This window comes from Diceros bicornis, chromosome 14, assembly GCF_020826845.1.
Source record: "Diceros bicornis minor isolate mBicDic1 chromosome 14, mDicBic1.mat.cur, whole genome shotgun sequence".
In the NCBI taxonomy this organism is placed as follows: domain Eukaryota; kingdom Metazoa; phylum Chordata; class Mammalia; order Perissodactyla; family Rhinocerotidae; genus Diceros; species Diceros bicornis.
In genome coordinates this window covers 7,248,188-7,275,005 of record NC_080753.1, presented here as the reverse complement: position 1 = coordinate 7,275,005, position 26,818 = coordinate 7,248,188, and the positions used below count along the sequence as shown (strand labels likewise).

Below are 26,818 nucleotides of genomic sequence, written 5' to 3'. Positions count from 1 at the left end.
CTAAAAGAAACACTTAATAGAACAAAGAATTGCCAAGTTACAGAGAATCCAATTTTTTTTTAACTATTTTTAATTCAAAAACATCTGAATCTCAGAAGATGGCTTTGCAACAACTTTAAAGTTCCAGACACGTCTTTTTAAGGATCTAACTCTGTTAGTGGATGATAATTGTCTTCAGCTATACCAGTGCTTCTCAACTGGGAGTGATTTTGCTCTCAGGGGACATTTGGCAACTTCTGGAGACATTTTTCATCGTCACAATTGGGAAGCAGTGTTACCGGTGTCCAGTGAGTACAGGCTGCTAAGCGTCCTACCGTGTACAGGACAGCCCCCACAAGGAAGGCCATGCCTGTGCCAAGGCTGAGAAGCCCCAAGAGAGACAAACAGCTGCAAATAAATACCAAATTTAGATAATCAGGTTTGGGGTGTACCTGGAAGTATCAATGATTTTGGATTCCCAACTTCTTCATCTCATTCGCTATAACCTCAGGAGTCCTTGCAGACCACTGTCAGGGCGAGGACAGGGTCCCCTTCATGTGTTTTACTCGTTGTGTTTCTTCTATAGGTGAACTGATCAGTTCAGTCCCAGAAGAGGTGGCCAAACTGATGTTGGCCTTCAAAACGCCACCCCTGGACTGTTTTTCAAGAAGCATCTCTTAAAACATGCTGTTGGAAGATGAAGGAAGATACATTCTCTTTCCTTAACCTCCACCCATCACCAGCAAATTAAAGAGTATAATGCTGCATGAAATTTCTTGTTTATTCATTAGGGAAAAAAAATGAAGTAAGAAACAACTATTTTCCACTTCAATGAGAATAACTAAAACAAGTTTCAGAAAATAAGTATCTGCAACTTGGCAATATTCTTTATTCAAACAAGAAAATGCATTAGGCCTGTAAGAAGCAGCAGAAATAGCAGAAAAGAGTGATGACAGAGCTTGTAGTGGGTTGAACTGTGGTCCACCAAAAGATATGTCCACACAGAACCTGAAAATGTGACCTGATGCTGAAAAAGAACCTTTGCAGATGTAATTAAGGAAGGATCTTGAGATGAGACCATCCTGGATGAGAGTGGGTGGTAAATCCAATGATAAGTGTCCTTTTCAGAGCAGAGAAGGGGAAAGGACACACGGAGGGGTCAGTGATGTGAAGATGGAGGCAAAGATTGGAGTTGTTTAGCCCCAAGTCAAGGAAGGCCTGGAGTCATTAGAAGCTGGAAGAGACAAAGAAGTCTTTGAGTTTTTGTTCCTTTTAAAAGTGAGTCTCAGGTGAATTTTTATTTCGGGGGTGGGGGTTGCATATAACATAATATTCCTTCAAAATAAGAACCTAGGTTCATGCTGATCAATTTCTCAACAGGTATCAAGTCCTTGAGATGCCTACTCATGAGGTCCTTCCTCTGGGAAGCAGAGTATAACGTGAGTAACCAATTGGAAAGGCCAATTCAGATTGCAGTTTCCTGTTGACTAACGGTGAATTAAAAAAACACACAAAAAAACAACTTTCTAAGCCAATTCTCTTCGAAAGCCTTTTTAAACTACCATAAAATGTTAGCGATAACATGTGATTGTTACAAGTTGATCTTCAGTGTTTCAACATCCTGTGGCACCCTCAAATCATCCTAGGGAATATCAATATCTCCATGCACATGTATGATTTAAGGATTGGGTTGACTCTACAGTTACTTCAGAAAATATCTTGAAAGGAACCTTGGGGATTATATTTCTGCACTCAATTACCATCATTACAAAAAGAGTAATTAATATTTATATCAAAATCATTATATGTTCTGGTTAGTGGAATTACAAGAGAGAGAAATTTGACTACCTGCAAATTTACCGTTTCACCCTGGTTCCATATAAATTGCTTTTAGTGGCCTCAAGAAAGGGCTCAAATTGAAATCTATCAGGTCATCATCATCTGGCTAATGAATCAACTGTTTATATCAAGGAATTCCGTAATGTAATGTGTATTTATAAAATTAACCATCATTAAAAAGAGCAAAACATATTACCTGATTATAATTTAAAAACTGGAAAACACAAAGGAATAGCAAAAATATGACCAATCTTAACAAACAGGCAAACTAAATTGAATAAAAGTTCGCAGAGAAATAGAATTATGCAAATCTTTTTGGTTTCTATGGAAATAAAATATTTTTAAAATGATTTTTAAGCATTTCCACTATGACTGTTAAACAGAAAATGGAAGCATGAGCTACGAAAAGTGCTTTTCATTTTTCCCTACACTTCATTATGGAAATTTTCAAGCTCAAGAAGAGCGGAAGAATTTTAATGCCTATTTTACGACTGCCCAGATTCTATTATTATTTTACCAAACATGTTTTATTACACACTTGTTCATTCCTCTGTCAGTTCCTCTGTCCGTTTTCCCATGCATTTCAAAGTTGGAGATGCAGTACGCTCTACCCCTAAACACTGTAGCATGCGTATCATTAGAGTTCAATCCCAGGTCTTTTCTTTCTTTTGAGGTTAGAGTCACAGAGAATGAAATACTACTCAAATCTTAGATGTCCCATTAGATGAATTTTGACAAATGCATACTCCTATAAGACCCAAACCCTATCAGACATAGAATATTATCCCAAAAACTTTGCTTATGCTCATTCACAATGAATCCTTTCCCCCCAACCCTCCAGGAGCAACTACTGTTTTGATTCTTTCCTGGGCTGTTTCCATTATTTTTCTATCATGAAGAAAATGACTAGGACATTTTGAAAAAGACTTTTTGGAAACGTATATTTTTATTTCTCTTGGGTAAATTCCCAAGCGTGGAATCGCTGCCTCATGAGGTAGGTTTATGCTTAACTCTGTAAGAGACTGCCAGATCTTCTTCCAAAGTGATTGTTAGGTGCTTTTGCTTCTAAAATAAAATCAAAGACTCAACATTGGTTTGAAGTAGCCACTTTCAATATCAATAACATGAAATCTTAGAAAGAATTGTTAACACACTAATACATATGTTTCCATAAGAGACAAATAAATTACTCTTTTTGTTTCTTTTGATTATATATTGTAGATTTTTTAAATTTACTTAAATATGCAATGGCAGATGTTTTAGCCTCAAATGATTCATTGTCATATATAGTAAAATGTGATTTAATTTTTAATTTAGAAAGAGAATAGCCTTGAAATTCATACAATTTATGTTGGATACTGATGTATTTTAAGAAAAATTGGAAGTAATAATCATTGGCACCATAGCTTCAATTGGGAATTTGCTGGATAAAGAACTGAGCATAAATTTTCTTTTCTCTTCTTTTCTCCTCCAAAGCACTTGTGTATTCATTCACAAATTTACTCATACATTAAATAATTTATGGAGTGCTTACTATGTGTCAGGTATTATTCTAGATCTTGAACAAGGCAAAGATATCTCCAGTAGTTTTGTTTCATCTTATTACTCAATATTTTTAACATACTCTCGTTTGTGTTTTTGCTGCCCCTCTCTGGCCTTTTCCATCTCCAATTAACTGTAGTTATAATGTTTTCAACCTTAAGACTTTCAGCAAAACCTAGCCAAAGTCAGCGGTTTTAGTATAATCCTGGAAAAGCCATGTGTGAATGAGCTACATTGCTCTTCAAATAGATGCTGGGCTTTGGGGCCCTGAATAATTCACCAGGGACTAGAACCTTTCCCTGGCCAACAGGCTGGTTCACCAACATCCAGATGCCCCTACACACTCATACATCCTCCTCTCACTCCAGCTGGTGACTGGAGTCCTGCCTCCAGGGCCCTGATTCTCAGATTTATAGTGATGCTCTCCACCTGACAAAGAGCATTACTACTGCCAAGGAACAAAAACTCAAAATATTTTATTAATAATTCATCTTCTTGAAAGAAGCTAAAATTTGTAAAAATAAGTTTATTTTATTTTATATTTAACAAATAGAATTTATAGATTATAACCACACTAATATTTGGTGTAATTCTTCTTAAAATTTGTCTAATAGTGCAATATAATAGTATTCACAACCCATTTGATTTTGCACATTGTGTTCCAAGGTTATTTTGTTAAGAATATCTGTGGACCTCATTAGTTTTCCTAAGGGCCTCTTTTAAGACATTGTTATTCAAATAATTTTTGTTTGAAACACATCTCCTGTCATAAAACTTATTTTTGATTATCTAATTCTAACTGATTGTTATGTGGTTGAAATTTGCCAGATTACCAGTGGACAACGACTTTTAATGTACTAATTGACTTTATGGAATTCTGTGACTTTTGTCATATTTCCAACTTCACTTCAAAATCAATTTTCTTGTCATTAATTTTAACTTATCTGAAAATCAGAGAGAAAGATCACAACATCCAAAGATGCAATCCTGATTGGTCATCATAGCCTTGTGCTCAGCAAGAAAGAATGAGTGGGCAATCTTGTTAACTAGTGAATATTTTTATACCATGACAAACTTAACTGTCTTATGCTATGTTGAATGTGGGAACTCAGATTATAGAGCACTTAAATAATGAATATTTAAAAAAGGAAGTATCTGATGATATGTTTTACTATTGAATATAATTAATGCCACTGATAGTGGCTGGTTAGAATAGGGAGAATTTACACACCGGCTACTTAATCAATCATCTCAATCAAGTATCTGAAGGGGCCGTTATGGAGTTTGGGAGATGTGAGAAGGTAAAGGGAAGAAAATGGACTATTTCTAGCAAATAGGCAGAATTCATCAAAGTTTTTCTCAGACGTCACATTTATGACAAGTTTCAAATATTGTTTTTACAGCTGATGAAAGCATGTGGAGATCCTGAGATTTTTGTGGTTCTGATACAAAAATACGTGAGCCTCGGAGCATTGTGGGATAAAGCCCTGTTATTAAAATGCTTTCTCATCAACTAGGTCATGTTGTTATCTGCTAATTTCACCTCAGCATTTTTGTTCACATGTTCCACACAATCGTGTCTCCGTGAGAATCTTCTGTCCTTCTTGTGTGTGAGTTTTATGTAGTCAGCGTTTATAGCAGGAAAGTTTTCTGTCTGATTTCTTCCACTATTGGTTATAACATGATGCAGCCTTTTAAAACCATTTATGTATTTTGGATTACCTTAAAGCCATTTGTGGAATATTAAATATGTGTTTTATTACGTTATTACACAGCGAAAAGAGCACATTATACTTTAGAGGTAGTAAATATTAGTATGTGAAATCAAACTCTCTCTAGAATCTCTTCTCTTATGCATTAAAATATCAGACTTTTCCTGGCTATTCTCTCGGAGAGGTAGCCACAGAAAAGAGCAAAAGAGATGGCATATTATAGTAACTTTAAATGACTATTCAAATAAAACTTTGAATTTCAGATAACTTGGGGTAAATATTAAGGCCAAAACTATAAAAAAAGTGTACAATATAGATATAAAATAAAAGAACTTTAAAATCAGTGATTATGGTGTGTGAAAGTTGGGTTACATTTGTATTTCTATTTAGTTTTTTCTCAATGAGGTTTTTAATGTGACAATGAACTTTTGAATGTAATGTTATTGTTAATTTAATTGCGATGTTATAACTGTGACCATCATTATGTGAATAAAAGGAAGAAAAGTAGGAGTAAATGTGCAAAAATTATATCACAACCAGAGAAAGTCTGTTTATCTTCTTAGGTGCATATTGCACTGTAATTGCTCGTATTAAGCACTCAGTAAATGTTTTCGAATAGACGAATAGATGATTCATGGCTACAAGAATCAATTCACACTAATGTCCTCTTACAAGGAAATGGCTTAGTTCACTTCATTTTCTGCTGCTATCTTATTACTCCTTCCTTGTTCTAACATATCTATTACCATTGACATTCCAGCCTTGAGGGAATATTTTTACTATCTAAAAATAATGAACTAGTGGGGCTCGCCCTGTGGTCTAGTGGTTAAGTTCTGCACGCTCCACTTCGGTGGCCTGGGTTCGGTTTCCAGGCGTGGACTTATACCACTCATCGGTGGCCATGCTGTGGCAGTGACCCATACACAAAATAGAGGAAGATTGGCACAGATGTTAGCTCAGGGCATATCTTCCTCAGCAAAAAAAAAAAAGAACTAGTAAATCATGCAAATATCAAGAGAATCAAATTCTGCTTAACAGCTGCCATATCAATGTTCACTTTAAAAGCCACTCCCTAAGGTCATATTTCTTAAAATTTTCATAAATCGGATTGACAGCTTTGGGGTTTGGGAGCAATTCCATCATTCTACAAATACATACTTTTCTCTAGTAATATCTTTGCTATATAAATAACACATGATTTATATTTCAAATAGAGGTTAATAAATGTGATATTATCATGGTCATTTCTTGAAATTCTCTTTCCCTCTCTTTCATCCTTCTTATTAATCCCTTCTCTCCTATGGATGCTGAGAATTGATTAAGCTGAAATATTTGTCATAGTTGTATCTAACCATGAACTCAGTTCCTCATATCATAACTGTATACACAATTCTCAATTCTTCAGATAATGCATATGCATACATTTGCAATCAATGACCATGCAATCTTCAATGACGTTCATGCTTTACCTTCATTTCATTTTCTGCTACCAGGCTTTCTACGCTATTCTCAATTCTGTTCTTTCTTCCATACTTCTTCAGGATCTCACTTCTCCAATGCTACCTCTTTTTTTTTTTTTTTTAACAAAATCTTTCTCGTCATTAGCCCCTTACTTTCTGCTTTTAAGAGCTACAACTCTTGTTCTTAAAATAGAAAAATCTTTTCTAGATCCTCCTTCTGTCTTCAGCTACTACCCTAGTTCTTTCCGTTCTCCTTAACCACTGTCTCATCTTCTTTTCAATTCATCTCCTGAAATTCTGGTTGTGGCTCGGTTTTTTAATGCTAAATCCAATGTTGTTTTCTAAATCTTTAATTTCCTTGATCCTTGTGTTTTACACAATTGAAATGTGCTGAGTCTTGAATCTCTCTCCTCCTTTGACCTCCTTATTCTAGTTTACTGCCTGCCCGTTTGACAACTCAGTCTTCTGTCTCTTTGATCACCCTTTCCCTAATTTACCTCTATATTTTGGTGTTCTCATTGTGTAGATTGCAACTAATTTTCTATGTATCCTAAATTTCAAGCTGATTAGCATTGCTATCATTTATTTGATTTATTTGTTATCTCTTTAAATAAGCTAATTTATTTTAAAAAGCTAGCATTATATCACTATGATAAATGAGTACATTAGTATTTTCAAAATTGGTTGAAAATTATTATTATTCTTATTTTTATTTTTGCTGGGAAAGATTTGTCCTGAGCTAACATCTGTTGCCCATCTTCCTCTTTTTTTTTCCCCTCCCCAAAGCCCAAGTACATAGTTATATTCTAGTTGTAAGTCCTTCTAGTTCTTACATATGAGCTGCTACCCCAGCATGGCTACTGAAAGATGAGTGGTGTGGCTCCACGCCTGGGAACCGACCCTAGGCCACTGAAGTGGAGTGCACCGAACTTTAACCACTAGGTCATCAGGGCTGTCTTTGAAAACTATATTAATTTGCTAGGGCTGCCATAACAATTCCATAGACTGAGTGGCTTAAACAACAGAAATTTATTTTCTCACAGTTTTGGAGGCTAGAAGTCCAATATGAAGGTGTCGGTAGATTTGGTTTCTTCTGAGGCCTTTGTTGTTAACCTGCACATGGCCTTCTCACTGTGTCCTCAAGTGGTCTCTCTGTGTGTGTGCACCTCTAGTGTCTCCTTTTGTGTTTACATTTTCCCTTTTTATGAGGACACCAGGCAGACTGGATTAGGGCCCACTATAATGGCCTCCTTTTAACTTAATGATCTCTTTTGTTTAATTTAAAAATTGTTTTTACCTTTATTGAGGTATGATTGACAAATAAAAATGATATATATTTAAGTATGATGTTTTGATATATGCATTGTGAAATGATTACCACAATCAAACTAATTAACATATCCATCACTTCACATAGTTACTATTTTTTTTGTGGTGAGAACACTTGAGATCTACTCTCTTAGTAAATTTCAAGTATACAATACATTATTATTAACCATAGTCACCATTCTGTACAAGGATGACATACAAATGGTCAACAGGTACATGAAAAGATGCTCAACATCATTAATCATCAGGGAAATACAAATCAAAACCACAATGAGATAACACCTCAAACCTGTTAGAATGGCTATCATCAAAAAGTCAAAGGATGGGGCTGCCGCATGGTATAGTGGTTAAGTACACGTGCGCCACTGTGGGGCCCGGGGTTGGCAGGTTTGGATTCTGCGCACGCACCAACTCACTGCCTGTCAAGCCATGCTGTGGCGGTGTCCCACATAAAGTAGAGGAAGATAGACACAGGTGTTAGCTCAGGGCCAATCTTCCTCAGCAAAATGAGGAGGATTGGCGACGGATGTTAGCTCACAACTGATTTTCATCACAAAATAAATAAATAAATAAAAAGTCAAAAGATAAAAGGCTTTGATGAGAATGTGGAGAAAAGGAACCCCAAAATCTAGATTGATATTTTATCTTTTCCCAAGGTTTTAAATCTGAGATCTGTACTTATTATTTTTGAAAAAACAATGGCAAATGTAGACATGTTAAAGATATACCCACACCAAATTGAGAGTTTAGGTAATCTGAAGGATCAAAAGACAATTAGTAGGAAAACAGCTTTCTCATTGGGTAATAAAATGTCACATCATGTCAGTTCAAGCGGCACCTGAAATCACTTCCCACACCACCAATGGGAAAGACTACACTCACTCTCAGTTTTGATGTCTCAACCAGTCAGTTTCGCAGAGACTGTTTTTATTCCTACGTGAATGATGTCCACTCTCCTCTCCTTAGCTGAAGTCTTGCTAAACTAATCTAATTTAATTTATGTACATACAAATATATTTATAACCTTTTGTAATTTATTATATATATAATAGAAAATATACATGATATTGTTTAATCCTCTCAAAAATAATACAGCTCAACAGAAATAAAAAATTATTGAGTTAAATTGCCACTGTGCGTTTTCAAATAATCTCATCTAAAGAGAAAATCTGGAAGTATATAATTACACAAGCAGGACAACCCAAATAATTTACTGCTGAGCTCAGATTTTAAAAAGTCATGAATAAAAGATGTATAAGATACATAATCGAGAATGAATGGAAAAAACAAATAGTATAAACACTGAAAAATAATTTCCAGAAGGCAAAATTTCAAAATAAATGTGACGAAAATGCTAATATTTTAAATGAGAAGAATTTAAATCTGTTTATGTATATGTTAAAAAATACACATGTGTATGTGCATATACACACACATACATGTACAATTAATGCTATCTACCTCTCTATCCTTAGGATTGGATAGATTACTGCTTAATGTACTAAGAGATCACTAGAGAAACATGATGCTTGTTTTGATTCTAATTCTGCTCCAGGGAGAACATTTTGAAAATTGGAGAGAGTAGAAAAAGCACTGTAAATATAAAATTTAATTTCAATTTGATTGATAGTATAGCAAGGTCTATTCATCAGTTTAGAGGACTTCATACTTGTAGGCTTAGACATGGAGCAAAACACTGACACCAAAATCAACACTAACAATAATAATAATACATCCTATAAAAGTTATTAAATATCTATTGATGCCTGTGTTCATTTGCCTAACATAGTCCCTGAACTTGGTGTGCCTATGTAGCTTTCCTCTGCCTAAATCTCGTTTCCTGGGAATGCGTTGAAGAAAGGAAAAAGATTCACCTGAAGCAGAATATGTTTCCAAAATCAAAGGCGTAGAGGAAAACCGCTATTCAGGATACTTAATGGAAGTTGGAAAGATTGTGAAGTCAGCCTAAGATAGGTATCTAAGTTTGAATACAGATCCAAAAATTCAGAGGCTAAGAGATCAGAGTAAGGACAAATTAGCACAGACCAAATGGGGATAGTGGAAAGAAAGGGATCCAAAGTAGACAATATTTTATCTTTATTTTTGTATTCATAAACTCTTATATTGGTACATAGGGGACACCTAATAAACATTTCTAAAAAATAAACAATGAATGCTTATTTCATGTTTGGGAAAGTTATTAATTATTTATCTGAAGTTATCCATCTGGACTAGAAACTAGTACTTTTTCAACTACCTTAAGTTAAGAGATGTTTTCAAGTCTGTTCAGAACTGGTTAGTTAAGCTCCCATATTTTTGTGAAGAAAGCAAGGGAGAACAGAAGACTGGAGATGAGAAAACCTTGCACCAAAAGGGAGAAGGCATGAAGTTCAGAAAGGATATATGGATAAGATTGATTTTCATATTTGGACAAACACCAGAAAACATGTTCAGCTAGATGATTTGTGAGAATATAGAAACTTGGAGCCAGCGTTTTCTTTAACAACAACTCATGCTGATCTAAAGGTGTAAAGCAGATCAAGGAGAGATCATACAAATGCCAATTCTTGATTTTAACAAAGCATCTGAGGCTCCTGTGTAAGATCGGAGGTAAGGACTGGAGCAGCAGTTGGCACAGGATGGCTCTGGACCAAATCCAGTCCACAGCCCGCTGCTGTACAACTTGTGAACGATTTTTTGAGTGTATGAGTGATTTTTTACATCTTTAAAGAGTTGTTAAAAAGGAAGAAAGAAAAATACATGAAAGAAACCCTATGTGGCCCACTAAGCCTAAGACATTGACTATCTGGCCCTTTATAGAAAACGTTTGCTGACCCCTGACCTAAACCATTTCTAAAGTTCCTTCCAGCTCTAATAAGCTAATTTTTTGTTTCCTGAGGAAGATTGTCGCTGAGCTAACATCTGTGACAATCTTCCTCCACTTTATATGTGGGTCACTGCCACAGCATGGCTGATGAGTGGTGTAGGTCTGCGCCTGGGATGCAAGCCTGTAAACCTCGGCTGCTGCAGTGGAGTGCACCAAACTTAACCACTACACCAGCGGGCCAGCCCCTCTAAAAAGCTAATTTTTAAGGCATAGTCTCCTTGAAATGATTGTAGTGTTGTCAGATTTATCAAGTAAAATGCAAAACATCCATTTAAATTTGAATTTTAGATAAACAACAGATTATTTTTTAGATTAGAATGCCCCATGCAATATTTGGGACATACTTACACTAAAAAGTTATTCATTATTTTTCTAAAATTTAAACTTTACTGGGAATCTTGTTTTATCTGGCAACTCTATGATTGCAGATATATGTGAATGCTCTGGTAATATTTTGATTTACAGCAGGTTGAACAATTTAACCACAGGGCATTGAGAGACTAAACTTAGGTCCAGAGGGAGTGTTTACCGCAAGGTCACAGGCTTTTGTCTTGGGTCCATTTAATCTATGCTTGTATCAACGCACTGGATCAAAAGATCAGCTTAGACTCATATAAACCACATGAGAAGGGGCATAAATCTCTAGAGAGAGCAAAGGATCATCTTAAACTTCAGATGGTCTAATTAGTGTAATAATCAACAGTGATAGACAAGCAATGACCATAGAGGGAAGGACTTGATAGTCAATGAGGTATATCTGGGCCTGGAGGACGTTATTTTCCTCCCTCAATTAAGGGTGACTTGCATTATCTACCCCATTACGAGTAAGTAAATTATTATTTTGTGTATGTGTTTTGCCGAGTGTGTTTGCATTAGAGTCCCCCCTAAAGTTTGAAAATGTCATATAATTTTGGGAGGATAAATAGGAGCAGAACTAGCTCAGTCATAAGGAGCTCAACGGAGAGAGTCTCTGCTTTAAAGACAGATGGAAATATGTTCCCCAGCAGAGACTTCGAGAAGGTCCTGCAAATATGCAATTTCAAAACCAAGCGAATAGTGATGTGGAGCAAGAAGGATCAGAATAGAAAATGGATCAGCATGATATGTGCAGCACCAGTAAGTTTTATATTTGTAAATTAATATAAATAATTATATTTACTGAATGTGATGAAAACCTGTATTGAATAGTGACTAGAATTTGCATGAGGGGCACCATTATCACCAAAGTTTCTACTTTTGAGTTCAAAAGCGGAAACATAACACTCTAATTCAGAGATTTAGAAAGCATTAATGCAGGATATTAATGCCTTAAAATATATAAAGAGTTAAACATTAAAGCACATTGTAAAAGACAGCATTTCAGATGATCTAAATGTAAATTAGCCTGATATATGTGGATTATCTTCTTTTTTAATAATACAAATGAGTTTAAAATGAAGGGAACATTGCTCTACGATGGGGAACAATTCTATACAGATATGCCCTGGGCTTTCAAACATATGCTCAAACATCTGAACAATGGTATGGTTGATTTCACAAACTCTAATTGTGTCCAGAGTCACAAATTCATCATTTTTAGCAATTCTCAATGTTGGCTATTTTCAAGTGATTGCACAGTAATCTTTTTGGATATTCATACATAATGCCTTTTTATCACCTTTGCAAAAAGTGAATTATAAATCAATTTAACATGAAAATGTGTACAGTTCTCAACTTTCTATTTAGAAAGGGAACAGAAAAAAATATAAGCTCAATGTGTAAGAAAGCGTACCTTGATTTTTTGCCTTCTTTTCCTTTTGTTTTTATTCTTTACATTTCTCCAAACATTAACTGTGTGCAGGTTCTTTCCAGAACAGTTTGGCATTACCCGTGCTACTTTGAATACAGGAACTAATTTTAAGTGGCTTTTTTGCATTTTATGCCAAGAAAATGTCAGATGTGCTGCACATAGGAATTCACAGCAGATAGGGTGTTTAGATTCCTTCTAAACCAGGTGTTAGAAATTTGTGAAAAAGCAAAAACATTGTTACTAAAAAGCTCAAAGTGTAGAAAACTTCAGTAGTTGTTTTATGGTGTCATAAAGTGCATCTAGTTATAGTCACCATTTTCCATCCTTCTTTTACAGCAGTAGAAAGAAATATGACTACACAACTCTGCATGAAAGCCCACATTCCACAGGATATACTTCCACATATTCTAGAGTATGTACAAGGTAAGTGCATACTAATATTCATATAGGTTAAAGATGTGGTTAAGTAAATACAATAAAATATCATAGAACACTCAAACATGGTGGATAGCTGGATGCACACTAGCAGAGCTGAAGCAATTTTAGGACCTCCTCTGTTGCTATCTGTGCAGAGAGAGTTCTTGGGAGACATGTGTTCCTAGAGTTGGGAGGCAGGAAGTGGAGACTGTGGCCTGCCTCTTGCTGGGAGAATCCAGAAGGCAGTCAGTGGGCTGGAGCAGCCTGCAAAGTTGGTGAGGAGAAGGAGGATTCACCCATGGGTTTATTTTCACTTCTACTAGTTGATAGAAGATTTTCTGAGATCCAGCGGATGGTAAGGAAGGTAACTAGGCTCAAGCCATCTAGAGATAACCTTGTCCAAGGTGTCTACCGCATCAGGTGCAACAGCCAAAAAGGATGGAAATGTACTCCCTGACAGTTGCCAGAGGGAATTTGCAAGAGATCAGCTGAGAATGTACAACCCACAACAGATAAACGTGTTATAGGGCATCACCAACTAACTACTGTTGCACTGGGCGACAGAATGCATTTGCTGCCCACACAGAATTACAATCAGCACCTGCTGAGGAATGACTTTCGACACTTTTCCTGATTCCTTTTACCCCATCTGACCCTGGAGACTCTAGCTTTAGGGAGGAAGTGGATCAAGGGGAAGGATGAGAGGATGTGGCCGGCTTCACATTGGGTGTGGGAGTGAAGTTTCAAATTGGACTAGACTTTTTAACATCTGCAAGTGATCTGAAAGCTATGCGATATATCCAGGTTGTTACAAAACAAGAGGAAGAGAAATCTGGTAGAAAATATCTCAAGCTGATGCTGGGAGATATTAAATTATTCTTGAGTGTAACCTGTCAAGTCAGGTCATTTAATAAACTAAATGCATCACTATGTCACTATAGATGGCATTGTCTCAATTCTTATACTCTGCTTTTCATGGGAGATTTTTAAATAGAAATATGTAGTGGTTAAAAGAGTAATTTTTGGCATCAAACACACCTTGGATTGAATTCCAGCTTTGCCAATCACTGCATGACCCAGCAGATTACTTTCTCTGTGCCTCGATTTCTTCATCAGTAGGGTGGGGATATTAACAGTTGTGGTTTACGCATTTTGTGGTGTATTCCCAGCCCACCATAATCCTTCCTTCCTGGGCAGCTGCTCTCTGATCTGCAGGGTGGATCAGAGAGCTGCTCCTTCAGCAGCCAGGCTAGCATGCATACTTTTGGCCAGAGTGACTGGGCGAGGGCTGATCACCTTAGCCACTCGTCTTTTCCCCAGGATCAATTCAAGAATTCTCAGTCTCTCCATGGGGGCAGGAATCTACAGTGTTGACTCATATCCCCTTGTCTGCTAGGAGATGGTGAGAAGAATGAACATGACCCCGACAGAGAAAGTACCCAGAGTGTTTTTGTTCCTACTTCTAGTGCCTTTCTGGAGATACCTCTAAATTCCCATTCTGGGGTTTTGTGAGATGCCACTTTTATATTTTTATAATAACTGTTTCTATCTTTGCCTACGTTGAATAAGATAGGAAGGATAATTTTAAGAACATGGATTTAAATCCCTATTCCAGAATTTACTGAGTGAGTGACCATGTGCAAGTTACTTAAACAGTCTGCCTCCACTTTCTCTCCTGTATTATGGGGATAGAATATTATTTACTTCAAAATAATACTTACGTATGAAGATTAAATGAGTCACTATAGTCTAAGATTAAGAACAATGCCTAAGACATATTAAGCATCCAATAAATGTTAACTAGTATTTCTTTTTTGTGAGGAAGATCAGCCTTGAGCTAACATCCATGCCAATCCTCCTCTTTTTGCTGAGGAAGACTGGCCCTGGGCTAACATCTGTGCCCATCTTCCTCCACTTTATATGGGATGCCACCACGGCATGGCCTGCCAAGCCCTGCATAGGTGCACACCCAAGATCTGAACCCAGGCTGCCAGCAGCGGAGCACACACACTTAGCCACTACGCCACAGGGCCGGCCCCAACTAGTATTTCTTGAGTTGATTTACTTAACTTGGAAACAAAAATAACTGACTAATAAAGTATTATTTGTCTCACAGCGTTGGTGTGATGATTGAAAGAGAAAATGCATGAGAAGAGCTTAGCATGGTATGTACCAAGTGTGAAATGGAAATTATTAGCTGTCATTATCTGTTGCTTTCTTACTTCTTAGTTACTACACCTGATGTTAATCTACAGAAACACTGAGATTACACAAAGCATCCATTCCTCATTTTTAATGCGCAAGTAGTGGAGGGAAATGCAGGCAAAGGGTGACATGCATATGTGTGAGGATTGGTTTCAATTTCCATATCTTTCCACATCTAGTCATATTTATTCATATCCATATCTATGATCCTGGAATAGAAAATAAAGAGATATCCACAGAGACACCTTAACAAAACAGATTAAAGCAATTGAAATCAATTTAGTATTTCAAGGACAGACAGTTTAAAGGGTAACTTCTTTTACTCAGGTGGTTCTCAATTTCACTAATAAAATTATATTTATGAGTAAGGGCATAAAGTTGCCTCTTAAATACAAGTTCTATTAATTTTTTCCTGCCAAAAGCATATCTCATGTTAAAGAAAATATTTGCGAGGCCACATCGATTTCCAGAGGCCACATAATTCACTCTTAATTAGCTCTGGCCATATAGTCCTTTTGTTCTGTCATTGTACAATAACATTTCAGGGCAGGTTGGCACTAGCCTTTGTTTTTACTGTTGGTCTATTCTCATATCATCCAAGTTTACATCCTCCAATTCTTTGCACTGATTTTTTTCTAGTTAACTAGAAAACATAATTTTCTTTCAAATCTTTACTATTTCTTTGTAAATAGCATAATACAGAAGTATTAGTGTATCTTTTCTACCAATATTTAAAATGTTAAAATGGCAAATAATGAGATAGAATTCAACTAACCCTATTACTTTAATTACCTGGTAATATATTCTCCTATGGAAAAGCTTGACATTTTCTTTGAAAGGGTATGGACTGCAGTAACTGAGGAAAAATAGCCATTATATTTAGACTCTGACTGTAAAACTTGACTAAATTTCTTGAGACCAGGAACAATGAGCCCACTACAAATATGAATAAATAGAAGAATGAAATTAGTGGAATTGTTTTCCTTTTCATTAATTTATTTTAGTCGCATCTTAGTCTAAGAAAATTATTGGTACTTACAATTTTCTCTTAAAAGGAAACTGGTAAAAAGTCATTCTTACATATTCATTTTCATGATAACATAATATTCTCTTTGTCTGGAACATTCTCCTCTCTGCTTTTCAAAAGACTGGCACCTTCTCATTTTTTTAGTTTTGGATTAAATGACATCTCCTCATAGTAGATTTCCAAATAGGTCTTTGTCTACTCCCACTGCACGCTACCCTGTTCCTCTTTATTATAGCACTCTGCTTCAGAGTTTATACATGAATTTGGATTATATATTTGAGTATTTACTTCTTTATTGGCTTACACTTCTTGTAAATGACATAGGGCAAGGAATATGTCCATCTTACTCACCGATGTATGACCAGTGTTCGAGGCAATGCACAGCACATAGTAAATATGCAAAGAATTTGTGGTAGAAATGTGGATGAATAATTCCATCTAACTTAATTTACAAATTAATATGTTAATGTAAGAATGAGAGAGAATTTCTGGAGAAGTTTCACAGCCCATTGCTGTGTGAAAGGTGTTATCTAACATACAAGTGTAGTGTGCACATCTAGCAGACAGCAAAAGATCAGGATGGGGTACATAAATCTGGCAACTATCAGCGTACAGATGACATGTGAGGCTTCAGAACTCTATTGGATCATCTCGTCTAACAGCAGACAGATCATATAAGCATAGATGGTCAAGAGAAGAGAGATCCAAATGAGTGTTGTAGAGTTTGTTAAATGAGTTTTTAAGGCTTACTATTTTATGGAATAGTATATTTCAGTTTCTTGACTGAGACTTTCTTTAACAACAGCTGCTTTACCTTCTCACATTCTACTCTAATCAAGCCTTTAAGTAAAAATGTCTCTTCACTTTCTCCCCATTTCAATACTTTTGTACCAGCAACACCATCACAACCGTTAAGCCATTTTCCTTTAGTCACATGGAACTGTGTAGTCCAATATGGTACCTACCAGCCACATGTGGCTATTGAGCAGTTGAAATGTGACTAATAAAGTAACACACTAGATTTCAAAGACTTAGCATGAAAAAAAGAACTTGAAGTATTCCATTAATATTTTTATATTGTTGAGATGATACCATTTTGGATATACTAGGCTAAATAAAATATATTATTAACATTAATTTCTTCTGTCTCTTTTTCATTTTTTAATGTGGCAACAAGAAAATTTAAAAATTGCATATGTGCCTTGCATTACATTATTGGACATAGCTTCTATAGAACCAATAAAAACTAATTTTGTGATAACTGCCTACCAACTTTTTTCTAACTATTACTTCTGTTTAAACATTATCACCTTAAAGTTATTTCATAGGCAGTAGTATAAAGAATTCAAATTCACTTTTCTTCTCTATTTTTATAAGCAAATTTACCTTAGGGAAGAAAATACTTTTAAACATGCCTGTCATTTAAAAGGACCATTAGTAAATTCATCAAATCTCATGTTTACATGTCTACAGTCAAATATGTCTATATCTATTTATCATATATGTATATAGAGAGATAAGTTAGTACAATTGAAGACATTATGTACTGTCTTAATTTATCTAAGTTTATGCAATTGTTCATCTCAAGTACATGAAAATGAATATATTTTTATTTCAGTTCAGCTTGGAACCTACCATTGAAGAACTTTGGAAGACACGAGCTGTGGCAGATAAAATATTGGATTTGGAATACAGACGTTGTGTTCTAGTTCTAGATTTGTCCTTGACTAGTAGTTTCCATGAGTTACTTCTCTTGCACTTTGCTTCCACACCTGTGAAATGCTAGTTGCAACTAATTTTTTAAGGTTTTTTCCAATAGTAAGTTATTTTGATAGCCCAAAAACTATCCTAAACATATGTTTTAATAATCTTTCATGTTTTAAATTTTCTGTGTGTGTGTGTTGTGATAAAACTGTTAGAAAGAAACATCTTAGTATACAGTGAAGTTGTGGTTCTTGAGGAATTTAGCATTGAAGTGAGAAGGATACAATAAATCATACTTCCCAGTGTGCACATGTACATATAGTTATAAATGTTTAGCTAGCTGGTCATTAACCTGTTGTAGAATAAGCCCACATCATTTGCTTTATTATCCGTAATGCTTGTGCCATGATAAAGGTTTACTGCATATGATTCAGCTTTTCTGTGGAGAGGTGAGACAGAAGATGGTACAAGAAAGGGAGAAAAAAGGACCTTTGCTGTGACTTGTCTTTTATAACCACACTTCATACCACACTTTTTCTTCTTCACAAAATAATACATTAAAAGATACAAGCCTTATTCAGGCTTGCAAGTTTTTGATAAAAAATCTAAACAACATTCTGTTTAGGGAACATAAAGATCTGTTATACTTCCAAATTATTAGAAAACGTTGGGGTTAAAAGAGTTTCCACCCCTGTTTCCTAGCCTGTTGAAATTACATCGCAATTTTTCTCACCTTACTCCCCTCTCCACTGTAATTCTTTCTAAATTCTTCTCCTTCCCCACTGTAATCCTTTCTAAATTCTTCTCTCAGATTCATCATTCTGAAGCAAGCTCTGATGATTAGGTCTTTTTCTCGTTGAAAGCCATTGCTAATGAATTTAATATTTTTAGTCTGTCATTAGGGATCTCTGCAGTATGGTCCCACCTGAATTTCCAGCTTTAATTCTCAGCTGATCCCACAAGTGCCCTGCTTCTGACCCAAACTAGACAACTCTCGTGTCCTTCATGTATTTGCTCACTCTAATTCCTTCAACTCATCCTTTTAAGTACCATTTCATAGACCATTTTCACCATGGAATAGTCTTCCTCATTACCTAAATTAGATGTAAAAAAAGGAACAATCTTTGTTTATGAAAATATTTTAATAAGCTGTTCGTGCTGTGTCCGTGAGAGGAAAGCCAACAAAAAATTTCGCATAACTAATCAGCAAATAAATGAATAGAATGTCAGAAATTCAAGGGGAAAACAGAAAATATGGGAGTGATGAGAAGGGAAATATCTGAAGACTTTTTAAGTAAAAAACTAATGTTCAATTTTAAGGTATATGTATACACACATGCACACGTGTGCTATGAAAGCCTTGTGCGAATGACTATATTTTTGTGTGGAAATGAAGAAGAGGCCCATTGTTTGGGATCTTGGTGGATTGTACAGTCTAGTTACTATGTTAGGAGCCTAAAGTAAAAGATAACTCCTCTTGTCCCTCTCCTTCCTCTCTGCTCAGGCAGTAGGTGAGTATATGGTTGAGGTTTCGCCAATTAGACAATTTCAAAGTATTTCTTGGGGCTCTGAATCTTGGGCAAGTAACTCAGAACATGATGACAGTATGGGCCCCTGTTGAGTGACGGAAGTGTCCCAGCCTGTTCCTGGATGAGCCTCACTCTGCTCCCTGTTGACTAACCCTCTAGAGCATCCTTCATAGTACATTTTTCAAGCTGGTTCTACTTGCTTCCCTCAATTCTATGATCACCAGATATCCATTTTATAAACTTCCTTTTCTATTATATGACCATTTAAATCCCCCAAGGAATGACTAGAGGTCCTGTGGGAGGCAGAGTAATGGCCCCCAAAGATGCCCACATCCTAATCCCTAGAATCTATGCATTAAGGCTGAAGTTGGAATTACAGTTGCTAATCAGTCGACATTGAGATACAGAGATTATTCTGAATTATCTGAGTGGGCTTTGTGTAAACACAAGGGTCCTTAAATGTAGAAAAAGGCAGTGGAAACGTAGACAGAGTGACGTGAGATAGAAAAGATTAGACCAACTATTGTTTGCTTTGAAGATGAATAAGGAGGCCATGAGGCAAGGAATGCAGAAAGCCTCCAGAAGGCAGAGTGGCAAGGAAATAGATTCTCCCCTAGAACCTCCAGAAAGGAACGCAGCCCTGCCAACACCTTGATTTTTAGCTCAGTGAGACTTGTGTCAGACTTCTGACCTACAGAACTGCAAGATAAAAAACTTATGGTGTTGAAGTCACTGAATTTTGTAATAATTAGTTATGGAAGCAATAGAAAACTAACACAGGTCCTAAGTAAAACATCGTTGGGGAGGGGGTGATGTTGAGCTGAGATTACGGGACTTTCAAGAGGGAAATGGGAAATGCCAGCCCACCTTTGTGTCAAGCTCGTCTTCTCTTCCTTGCATCCCCCACTCCACACCCCATGCTAACAACTACTTGCAAACTTCAAGACAAAAATGTGCTTTCTTCATCTTCGTACTGCCTCCGATGCTAACTCCACGTGTTATTCATGCTAGGTGTTCAACTAATGTTTGTTTAACTGGATGGGTTGAATTATAGGGAAATAAAAGAATGTTAATCAAGGCAATAAAAGAGACAAAATAAATATCCTTTTTTGATGGACAGAGGGGTATCTATATTCCCTCCTCTTCCTATATGGAAATTTCTGGATTGTTACCAATGTAAGCAGAGAGATTGATCCACATCTAGTTTTACCTAGTTACAAGCACCAGGATGGGAAAGGAGCTGTCTTTTTCTACCAACTGAACACAGCGCTCCCTGCTGGAGAGTGCAGCAACTGATAGTGGAGAAGAGCAGGAAAGATTGGAGCCCTTCAGCCTGCCCCTGCCTTCAAAAACGACAGCCTATCTTTGATGATAGGTAATCCTGTCTCCCTTCAGCTCCTGTCCTTGACTTCATTCTAACATCAGTTTTCAATTTAACATCTTAATATATTTTAGCAGTTGCCATTTACTAATAAATATGCAGCAATTCTCTCTGATTTGAAAGATAGATTTTCAGACACAGGTATTATGTTCGAAAAGGCTAACACTCATTTCTTGGCTCTTTTCTGGTGATGTAGACCATCAGTTTTTTGGAGAGGAGATAAATCATTGTTATAAGAAGCTGGCTAATGCTCCATTTCTCTGCCTTCTTGGGTCTGGAATGTCTGACATTCAGCCACTTGATCTAAAGTTAATAAATAAATTCAGACTAGTCTAATATGCCTTTAAAATATATTTGTATTACGGTAAAAACAAAGGCAGACATTAAGGCAGTCTTTTTTCAAAAATATTTATATATAACAAGACAGAACACCTAGTAAAACCTCTCATTTTTATTTCTAGGTTTGCAATTTACTCAGTACAATTGACCTTTAAGCATATATGGAATACACACAGACAGGATATCAAATAGAACAAAAGATTACTTGGTTTTAATGTATGGCATTTAAATATTCCTTTATTGAACTATTTATAAAACTGTTTTATAGAACATTAAAAGTATGGGACTGTTTAAAAATGCTAATCCTATAATTAATAGTCAGAGGCATACGCTTTCTCCTAGCACAAGGCACTGATATTCTAAATCTGTCACTCTGAACTTTACAGTAGGAGACAGCCATCTGCTTGCATGCAGCCATCTAAAACAAAGCAAGAATATATGCTCTTATGTTTCCCCTGGTGAGATGCAGGACCATTATGATAAAGTGGGCAACGAGGTTTAGCTAATATGAATTAAGATAGCATGTGTTGAGAAAAAAAAGAACATACTAAATCAAACTGATTCTATAAGTCAGTGTTATTAGGTGATTGGGTATGGATGATTTGATAAAGTAGGGCACATGATGTAATGCCAAGTAGACAGGAAATATGTACCTGGGTGACCCATTACTGAGTCCCATAGTCCTAAAAATCCTTTCTCTGTGTTACTGAATCTAGTGCTGTTTTAGTTAAAGACTATACTTAATTTACACCTCCATTTTGCTGTGAAAAATCAAAGTTGTTAAAATAAAATACTTTAACACTCTCTCACAGGTGAAGAATATTAACTGGAAGTAGAAAGGGGCAAGGCTGTGAAGAAAAATCAATTTCCCACATATCTTTATGTATAGATGCCTATGCTGTTATACATTTTTTTCAGTCATGTTCTTTCATCATCTATATCTAAAATTTTCTGAAATTTAAATCTTCTTAATCTACTTTCTATATTTTGGTTGTACTGAAGTCATCATGGAAACATACTACCACATAAACGTGATTCTTTGCGGGTCACTTATGTGCTTTTCAGTTTAATTTTAGGTGGATCATGATAACACCTTCTTCATTAAAAATTTATTAGATCAACATTAACTTCTTTGGTTTTCTGATTTTCCAAATGCCATTTTTTAAAGAAAACTCTCTTTTCTTCCTGAAATAAAGCTATTTTTTATAAATAGGTGAAAGAGTGAGAAAATTTAGAAATTCATGTCATGCCATCCCATCATGTTAAATTGGATTTTCTAACTAGTGCAACAACAGAGCATGGTGGTTAAATGTGAAGTCTGGAGTCAGCCAAGGTTGCTTCTAATCCCATCTCTACCATGTGCAGGCTGTGTGACCTTGAGCAAGTAATTTATCAACTCTAGGCCTTAGATTTCTCATTTGTAAATGAGGGGACTTTAGAGCACCAACCTCAGCTAGGTTATTCTGAGGGTCACGTGAAATAAGATGCGTGAAGCACTCAGTGCACTGTCTGGAAATCACAATTCTTCATGATGATATTATGCAAATTTCCTTCCTGAAGCAGAAGTTCGTATATTTTAGATGTTGTATATACTCAATAAAGTACTCATTTAAGAAAATATTTTCATAGCAATCTGTAAATTCTAAGCATTTTAATACTAAGAACATTTCTAAGAAATTATACATATGATATATATTTTATATACACACACACACACACACACACACACATATATATATGTACAGAGAGAGAGAGAGAGAGATTTAAGGACTGTTTATCCAAAATAAGATTTTTACCAGGTAGTTGAAACACTTTGAAACTGGCATACAATACTGTTTGTTGAAATCTACACTCAGAAATTGTGGCATCTGGCTAACCTGGATAATGCTGTGAAAAGTCTTGTCCTGGTACCAGATCCCTGAACCATGGGCCTCAGGCAGTAGTCATCATCTGTCAGTCGGGATTCTAAGATGCATACCAGTAGGAATTATATTTAGAACATTGGATTGAAAACACAAACCTGTTCTTGCCTTTCTTTATGACTGAAAGAAGAAAGGTACTCCATTCAAATTTAGGGGATAAATGGTTAAAAATAAATATTTATAATTTTTACACTTAGAAATAATATACCTGATTCTAAAAATGCACATCACACCACATTCTAAGTATTATATTGAAATATTTCCCAAAAAAGGAGGCAAGAACAACAAAATTACAAGTAATATTATGATATCTGACAATCTAAAAAAAGTCCTGTTGCATGAATTTTGTTTAGTGTGTCATGCACCTCAGATATTATTGACTTAAGGTTTCTTTTAAAAAACAATTTGTTAATTGGTAATAATTATTTACTCATAGTTTATGATTATTTTGCACTTAGAAATAAATATTCTATAGTGTATTAACTAGTTTTAGCAACACATTATCATCCAATTTATTAGTTTTTAAAATATTGTAAATTCAACAGAAAAAGCAGTTAAAAATATAGAAGGTAGAAAGTGATTAATAATGTTGGAAAAAAATAAAATACTCCTAACAATGACTATAGACCAGAAATTCCCAATTCTTTTCCTGAGGTCAGTTTCCTTCATTCTGCCACCAAAAACACCAAATACAATTAAACCTCAGTCTAGCCTTGGGTTTAACTCCAAGTAAACCTGGACTTCTCTTTTTCTGGAAGAAAGTATAAATCTCTATAAAGTGTTAAAGCTACTGAGTAAGTAGTTAAAGGAAAGAGAATTGGGGATTCAGTAGGAGAGAGAGGAGTTATTGCTGGAGGGTCATGTGTATCTAATCTGAGTGACTGACTAGGAGATAGACTCAATAACTAAGGACTCCTCCTTTTACAACATCAATTTCACTGACGTCAGTTATTTGGATTAGAAAACAACATTAAAATTTCAAAGTATATTTTAAGAAAGTTAAGAAAGGTATTATTCTAAGACTATACTTAGCATGAAATTAAAGAAAGAAAAAACCCTCTCAGAGTTTTAAATGGTTAAGTGTGGATCTAAAAGAGCTTTAGAATCCAAATTATGCCCTAGAACTCTACTCACAGAACGTCATATAAATGGTCTCAGGTTGTAGCAGAAGAAGGCAAGTCTCACAATATTTTACAAACATGTAAAATATTCACTCAAAAGTCAAGCAATAGTGATGTGTCTCCAAAAGCATTTTACAGTTAAAGAATAGACCTTAAGGACACACAACGTTTTACAATGAACATGAAAATAGACTGTGTTTCCATTTCTGTGCTTTTTATTATATTTACTTGCTTACTTGGCTGAATATTAACACATTTATAGCAGTTGTGTGGGATCAGAATTTGTCCCTTTGGCTTGATTATTTTTAAGAACAAAAGACTCAGAAAAACTTTGACCTTCCCCTTAACTGCCTAAAAGAATTTAAGATAGAAGGTCTGTTCCAGGCAGGAGCTATCACCCTAGATAACTATAATTTGAACTAGGTGTGGCAGACAGGGAGGAACCTAGCAAGGCCCATTGGATCAAAGTCCTCCCCATGTCTCACTGTCTGCAAGTTATGGCAAACATTTGTTTACCAAAGATTTGCTTTTCCATCTTCATGTGAATTCCCTTCCTCCCATTTGAAGTCCCAAACCACTTCCTCCCAAATCCGCCTTTGTCTTCAGCTGAAGATGATATTTAAGGTGGTATCTTTGGTCATTTTGGCAAGTTACTCAGTTTTCCCGATTCTCTTTCACGTATACATGTTATTAAACTTTGATTTTCTCCTGTTATTCTCTCTCATGTCAATTTCATTCTTAGACCAGCCAGCAGAACCTAGAAGGTGAAGGAATATTTCTTCCTCCTCTACATAGTCACACAAGATCATTTGGGAAGAAGAGTTAAATAACATAATGTACCTTTGAATTTGCTTTTGGAGGTCCCACATTTTTGTATTAAAAAAAGAAGTTACGTAACACAATCTTGGATAAGTAATGAAATTCTCTGCCATCTGAATCATTATCCAATAGTAATCCCCAGTTCCTCTGCCCCAATTTAGAACCAGTGATTAATTTTATGTAGAAAACAATGATGTTTTTCAGCTATTAGTGTAGGGACATGCAGTCAGCAGCACCATGACCTAGTGCCTTTGTAATCTGCTCAGGGCGGTTCTGGCTCTAGTTGCCCAGCACTGCTTTAATTAACTACGAGACTCTTAGGAGGCCATTACATGTTGACAATAGGGGAATTTTCCTTTGATTCATAAATAGCTCCATTAATGAGAAAACCATATTCTTAAGCATCAAAAAAATGTATTCTTTTTACACATCAAAATGATTGAAATATGGGGATCTGCTTGTGAAATATAAAAAAATGATTCAATTAATAATTAAGCAAAAAGCAGTATTAATTAGAACCTAATTGTTTCTATGGTGACAAAGGATGGATGCACCATAATTTTAGAAGGAACTATGTAAATGACGCTACATTTGAATTTTAACTCATTTTGTGTGGCAATTGAAAATATATTTTGATAAAGAAGATGTGGTATTATATATACACAATGGAATACTACTCAGCCATAAGAAACGATGAAATCCAGCCATTTGTGACAACATGGATGGACATTGAGGGTATTATGCAAAGGGAAATAAGTCAGAGGGAGAAGGTCAAATACCTATGATCTCCCTCATTAAGTAGTAGATGATAACAACAACAAACAAACACATAGAGACAGAGATTGGATTGGTGGTTACCAGAGGGGAAGGGGGAGGGAGGAGGGCGAAAGGGATAATTCAGCACATGTGTGTGGTGATGTGTTGTAGTTAGTATTTGGGTGGTGAACATGATGTAATCTATGCAGAAATAGAAGTGTAATGATGTACACCTGAAATTTATACAATGTTATAAACCAATGTCACTGCAATAAACCAAAAATTAAAAAGAAAAAGAAAATATATTTTGAAAGTATATTTTGAATCCTAATAAAAAAGAATCTTGGTTTGCTTCTACAATACTGAAGCAGAAGTGTTCTATCAGAATTCATTTTTAAATAAAATCGTACAGATGTTTCTTGTTTGTGCTAGTATCCATCAATGTGTTTACCATAGGTTTCAATCCTCTTCCGCCCTCTGGAGAAGTTTTTAAAAAGAAATATAGGCTAATGAAGATTGATTACCTTGTTCACAGAAACGGCCAGTGAAATGTAGTGGGCAGTCACACTGGAAGGAGGATACACCACTTGAGAGGAAGACAGGGTGACAGGTGCCTCCGTTGTGGCACACCTCCCCCTGGCACACGGACGGCGCTGCAGGAGGGGGCCCGAGGGAAGTCCATGAGGAGTCAACCCCTTCTGTCACACCAGAAGGAGCAGCAAAGGCAGACGCTGCAGACAGAGTAGAATCCTGGGATCTAGATTTATAAGCAGATCAGAAAACATAAGATAAGTAAAAGTACCAGGACCTTAAATAGAAATAATAGAAACTTTGGTTTAAAATTAGAAAGAATAAAAACAACAGTCATCCAAGGTTTAACTGAGGGCAAACAATTATCATGTTTGTTTTATAATTAAGGGATTTATAAATGTTGAAACTGCTTGAGCCACAGAATGTGACCCTGGGTGACTCATGGGGCTGTAGTCAATCTACGTGGTTCTAAGAGGCTAAATTAATTTCTTCAAAGTAGTAAGAAATCTGGATGTATCAGCCTCCATAAG

General features: G+C 35.8%; 1 protein-coding gene across 1 annotated transcript in view; it reads right to left on the bottom strand.

The window, feature by feature from the left end:
* EYS (eyes shut homolog) overlaps positions 1–26,818 on the bottom strand; it is a 1,424,867-nt gene that overhangs the window by 349,444 nt on the left and 1,048,605 nt on the right. The window contains exon 28 of the mRNA XM_058554077.1: positions 26,282–26,514. Within this exon, the coding sequence (XP_058410060.1) occupies positions 26,282–26,514 (233 nt within the window). The remainder of the gene's footprint in view (positions 1–26,281; positions 26,515–26,818) is intronic.